This window comes from Anser anser, assembly GCF_964211835.1.
Source record: "Anser anser genome assembly, chromosome: Z".
In the NCBI taxonomy this organism is placed as follows: Eukaryota; Metazoa; Chordata; class Aves; order Anseriformes; family Anatidae; genus Anser; species Anser anser.
The window spans coordinates 18,501,586-18,507,443 of NC_139723.1; the positions used below are offsets into that span (position 1 = coordinate 18,501,586).

Here is a 5,858-nt window from a genome sequence, read left to right on the forward strand (position 1 = left end):
TTTATGCTTTCTTTGCAGGTCGATAGGCTCAAGGAGTATAGAAGCACTTCTATTATAGTAAAATATTTTACACAAGTGTATAGCTACAGAATATGTAAGAATGCATATGCACACACCAATACACGTATTCACCCCAAATATTTGCATTCTTTATATAACTCGTGCACACAGTAGTTTCATGTTCCAGAATATTTAGCTGGGTTTTCCCAGCTTGGGCTTGGGAAACTTGGGCACTGTGACTCTAATTGCGTCAATCTTTCAGTCTGGGAACAAACTATGAGCACAACAGAGCAAAATCCACAAAAGCAGATTTACCACCTTCTCCCTGCAAATGATTTCCTAGTTTAAAGGAAAACAAATAAGGAAAGCAAAGGGAATTCAGCTATGAAAAGGAGGAAATCCTGCTGCCACCTTCCAAGTGGCTTCAGCCTGCTCCCCTGCCCTGCTTGTTATCACACTGAAGGCAGCAGAAATACTAAGCCCTGGGCTGGAACAAACAAAGTGCAGGGTGGCCTTTTCTTGGGGCTGCCCACTCATGGTGCACTGCAGCCAGTGCCACCGCAGCTTCTGCACAAGGGGGAAGATGCACCAGGCCTGAGCGCCTGGCAGTAGACTGCCCCGCAAACAGATCTGCAAGGTGAACGTGAATCCCTTGTGGAAGGGATTCTTGTGCCCTACAGCCACTCTTAGTATTTGGTCTACATGCTATGTTGCGGACTTGAGGCAAGGAGAAAACGAGGGGCTGGTGCAGGTCTCTCTGCACATCCTGAGAGCAGGCCCTGCCACACCGAGCGCTAGGCCTGATGTGAGTGCAGGCTGGGAGCCGGGGCATCAGAGATGTGTGATCTGCACCCCCGGGAGAAGGGAGAAGTGCAATGACCCCTCGGGAAGGTCAGGAAAAAAAGCAGTATTGAAAAAAGCAAAAAACAATCTGGCAGTGTTCAGAAAAAAATGATGTTCTCTGCTGGAAACCCTCAAACTCCACAACAACTTGGCTTTAAGACTCTGGCTCTTGATGTTGCTTTTGGGAGTAAAAGCTATGGCAGTGGAGGCTGCAGGGAAACCAACACGGCTTGGCAAGAGCAAGAGACCAAAAGCCTGCCACATGGATGAAATACAAACTCAAGTAAGTGAGAAGCCTGAAGAAGCTGTGTTTAGCCTACACGATTGCAATGCCTGGGTAGGTGAGCAGTTACAAGTGCAGTTTTCAAGCAGCCAAAGAAAGAGCTATGTAAAAACGGTACCCAATGACTCTGCTGGTATAAAGCAACAGATTACTTAGTGCTGAGTGGAGGTCAACAGGGAGACCACAGGACACACCTGACCACGCAGAAGATGGGAAGTGACCATTTGAAAGGAAGCTCCTGGAGGCTACCAAGGGCTTTGAGGACAGGGTTGGTGGTGAGGGGCTGCCTGTTCAGCATCTGTTCCTTCACCTTCTTGCCATCCCACCAACCTCCTCTCATGCTCCCATCTGCAGCAACAGCCTGGCTCTCTGTGGCACACAGAAGGTTGCACATTTCTCAGGTGGAGGAGAAGGACCAGAAAAATGTCAGGAAATAAGCTACTACTAGAGGGGCAGGTTTCCCAAACAGGATCTAGATCCAAGAGCTCTTGAGATGAACTACCCACCCTTGCTAATCAGGGCCCTTCCTGCATTCGTCTTGTTTCCGTCAGGTAATTCCCCCTATGAAATCGTCAGCCTCCTTTGCTAACAGCAAGCAGGGAGAGGAAGTGTTAATGTTGGATCTATGCCAGGTTGGCAGCTGTATAAATCAGTGTAGCGCCAGCGAGGCTGATAGGGCTATGCTGAGCTACACTGACTAAATGGGTGGCTCTATATGCAATTTTTACAAAGGGGCATGTGTTTGTATCAACACATATAGCTCTCCAAAAAAAAATAAAAATAAAAATCCAAACACCAAATTCAATTAACCTTTCTGAGTACATCAAAAGAATTGTAGCAAACACATTTCCACCTCACTTTTTGTTTGATTGTTTGTTTTATGATTTTAAAAATATGCCTAAACCAGCAACATTAAAGTTTAACAACTCTTATCCAAACATGCTTTTATGCACTAGCAGAATCACTCTCCATAATATGTAATTAATTTTGTGCACAAGCAAAATTACAGGATGAGGACAGACCTCTATTCCACAGCACTGAAAAACTTATATGGCAAATTCCCTTTTCCCTGACTCAAAGGGAGGCAGAGGTATGTAGTCCTGAAAGGAATGGCTTGGTACCTTGCAAAACTAAGCCTTAGTTGACTGACTAACAAGGTGTCCAATATGTCTTACTAACAGGCTGCAAACCCCTCTCTGAGTGTGAGAAAATCCTAAAAATAACATGCCCAGCAGAGAAGAACTCAGAATATCTCTCCTCTTCTCTCTTCTGCTCTGCAAGCAGCAAGGAAGGAGTGGTGAAGGAGAGGCCTACTGACCTAGCAGCAATGTAGAGGGTTCTGTTCATGACCATGACCAGCTGAATGTCCAGCCGGTGCCTCTGCGTGGTGTTCCGTCCCGGCTTGTGACCCACAAACACCGGATACTGTCTTGTATCTGCGGGAAAGCAAGAAAAACAGGGTTCTGGAGAAGAAGCACAAGATGTAAGAGAATCACAAACTGAAACCATGCTAACACAGAGTAACTTGGTGCCTGGCTGTGGCTGAAATATGTGGTTTCTCTTTTCCCCCAGCAGCATGGCCTGGGGCAGGAAGGTATTGGCACAAAGAGCTGGACAGTTCTGCATGGTTAGTCTTTGCAGTTGTAGTGAAGAAAGTCATTACTTTTTTAGAAGACAAAAACTGTGAATTTCTTTAGAATGTAAAGCTGCTCTAGAGCTCTTGGCACACAGGTACATGGCACTTCTCACAGTTTTTCTTTCACTGCTTGCAGAGTTTAAATGCTGGCTCCTGGCTGCCAAAATGTATCTAGCAGGACAAAGCTGTTTTACAGTGGCCCATCAATCAACACAATGACTGAACTGGTAGTGGTTAAAGCAAAAGACTTGGCTCTGCGTGGCTCAAACTGCCAGCTGCATGGCTTTCCTACAGGATTGGACTGCTATTGTAGAGCAGCTGTGGGGATTTCTGAGAAACTGTGGGTAACCACTACTTGAACTTTTTAAAATGAAAGTCACTGCATATTATTTTGGCAACCAGTCGGATACTGCAGTTCTTCTGGCAACTGGACAACAATACTGACTGGAAGCCCTCTGTTGAGTTTATGCTATCAACAAGCCAACTTTTTCCCTCTCTCTACCAATCAGCAAGAGCATTTATTCACTCTGTAACAACAGTGAACCCTTTTGACCAAGATCCACCTTGCTGTTAGATTGCATGAATACATGATCGTGATGTCTAGATGCACAGACTAGGGAGACAGTTAAATAAATGAAAAGACAATTAGAAGACAAGAGGATAAAATTCTGATGAACATCACCGTAAGGCAGAACTGCTGTCTGAGTATATACACAGAATCACAGGATGGTTGATGTTGGCAGGGACCTCCGGAGGCCATCTGGTCCAATCCACACCCCCCGCCCCCGCTCAAACAGGACCACCAGTACTGGTTGCCCAAGCCCATGTCCAGATGGCTTTTGAACATCTCTGAGAAGGGAGACTCTCTCGGCAACCTGTGCTAGTGCTCAGTCATTATACAGATTTGACTAACATCGAGCCATGCCTGAGCCTTTTCCCCATCAATATGTTTTCTCAGAAACCTGGAGATATTTGATGGAGTTTGTTTCTTCAGAAACTCAGTTACACTTTAGCGTTTTTAGCTATTGTCCTCCAAAGGTATTTTCCCTGTCAAGTTTGGTCAAAGGACTGACTTTGCCAGTGTATCTTTTGCAAAGCACTTGAGAGTGCCATGTGTCAGAAAGCCTGATAACAAAATGATAGAAAGAGAAACTTATCTGTCCCCAGACACTGAGGACTCTTGGAGAAACAAATTATCAGATTCCAACCAAGTTATATGTTCAGAAGCTTAATGCTTCTGACCAAGACCTACATACAAAATGTCACGTTCCAACTTTCAAACTCTTCTTTATTCAGTACTGTTTCCTCTGTAGCTCACTGATCTAGCAGGAGCTGAGGCTTGTATGTTCACATGCATTTCATGGTATGCTGGAGAGAAGTCACCCCATGTTTCATGTGAAAAATCAGCATCGCCCTTTCGGACTGGGACAAAGTTGGTGCTGAAGACCCAACGGTCACACCAGACAGGGTTCAGTGAGGTTTGCTTCAGAGCAGTTCTGCCATGTTCCTGTAATCCAGATACCTACTAGCAGTTGGAGCACATCAACTACACACTGGGAGCCTGTCTTTCAGTTTTGTGTTCCCCAAGACAAACAGGCTTCAGGGTGTCCAGGCCCCCGCAAAGCACAGTAAGCAAGGACAATTAGGAGATTTAATGCAAAATAAATGCCTGGTCCAAAGTAGACTTAAACATAAGCCTATTCATTGCTGACCTGCTATTCCTTAGCATGCTATTACAGAGTCACGTACTAAGTACTTCTTATTAAATATCTCAACCTTTGGGACTTCAGAAGACTTTTGTTTAGAGTAATCATAATTGAGCTGTGGTAAATGTGAAAGAATCACTTATGTTAAGCCTGACTTGCATAGTGAAATGCAGAGAAAGCTCTCCACCTGTTTAGCCAGTAAATCTCAGTACTGACTTGCAGCTGTCTGTGTTACCCTAGATTTTTTAGTCTGCCAATTACTGCTGGTAACAAAGAAGTGATATTCTGTTATAAAAGATTCGTTGTCTTGCCCTTTTTTTTTGTTTTTTTTTTTTTTTTTTTGTTTGTTTGTTTTTAAATCTACATTTTCAGCCAAAAAGGCCAAATGCTAACATAGAATCCATCAGAGCTTAACGAAGTAAGACTGTATATTTGTATTAGCTCAACCAATTATGATTTTAGAACTCAGCTGTTTCAGTGTGCTGTGCATGATACCCTGAGATGTAACAAGGGCTATCCAGAACTACAGTTTCACAAGTCAGGTGAGGAATTGCTTGATCACGGAGAAAAAAAAAAAAAAAAAAGTTTCCTTCATTTTCTGCTGGATAAAACAAGGTATTTTGTTTGATTATACTACTGAAAGGTCTGTCTGGGGAGGAGAAAGGTTGTGGTTTTGGGGGATCAAGCAGCTTACCACGCAGCAGTCACTAATCAATGTAAGAAAGTCTTGTTCTTAGTATCTGAGAATGTGAATTGGTTGATCTGGGAGAAATCAGGAAAAACAACTTTATTTATTGCACTTACAAATTGCAAAATACTGTTGACTTGAAGTCCAGTGATCACTGCTAAACAAATGAAGACCTCTGGCCTCTTATACTTACAGTTGCCATGCGAAATACTGATCGGCTCAGAATCTTCTGGGAAACCAGCCCCAGCAAAGTGTAGCAGTGTGAAGTATAGCAGCAAGGCTTCTGACCTCATAGTAGTTCAGCTGGGAGACTTTACTTGTTCACTTCACCCTGTGGAAGACAAACAAAGGCATAAGTCATTCAGTTTCAACCATTGCACATGGAAACATAAAAAGCACAAATGAAAAGGACAGAATCATAGAATCATCTGGGTTAGAAAGGACCTTCAAGGTCATCAAGTGCATCAACCTGACCTACCAAGTCTTGTCACTAAACCATGTCTCTTAGTGACCTGTCTGCATGTCTCTTGCATACCTCCAGTGGTGACTCTACAGCTTCTCCGAGCAGCCCATTCCAATGCTTGATCACCCTCTCTGAGAAGAAATTGTCTTAATGTTCAACCTAAACCACCACTACTGCAACTTGATACCATTTCTTCATGTCCTATCCATTGTCACCTGAGAAAACAAACCAATACCCGC

At 43.8% G+C, this 5,858-nt stretch overlaps 1 protein-coding gene across 9 annotated transcripts in view; it reads right to left on the reverse strand.

The window, feature by feature from the left end:
* The window catches only part of SEMA6A (semaphorin 6A), a 119,965-nt gene that overhangs the window by 61,726 nt on the left and 52,381 nt on the right, over nt 1-5,858 (reverse strand). For all 9 annotated transcript variants that reach the window (XM_083818207.1, XM_083818209.1, XM_083818208.1 and 6 more), the window contains 2 exons: nt 5,350-5,487; nt 2,445-2,562 (listed from right to left, as the gene is read on the reverse strand). In XM_083818207.1, coding sequence (XP_083674333.1) covers nt 2,445-2,562; nt 5,350-5,449 — 218 coding nt within the window. In that variant the 5' untranslated portion in view covers nt 5,450-5,487. The remainder of the gene's footprint in view (nt 1-2,444; nt 2,563-5,349; nt 5,488-5,858) is intronic.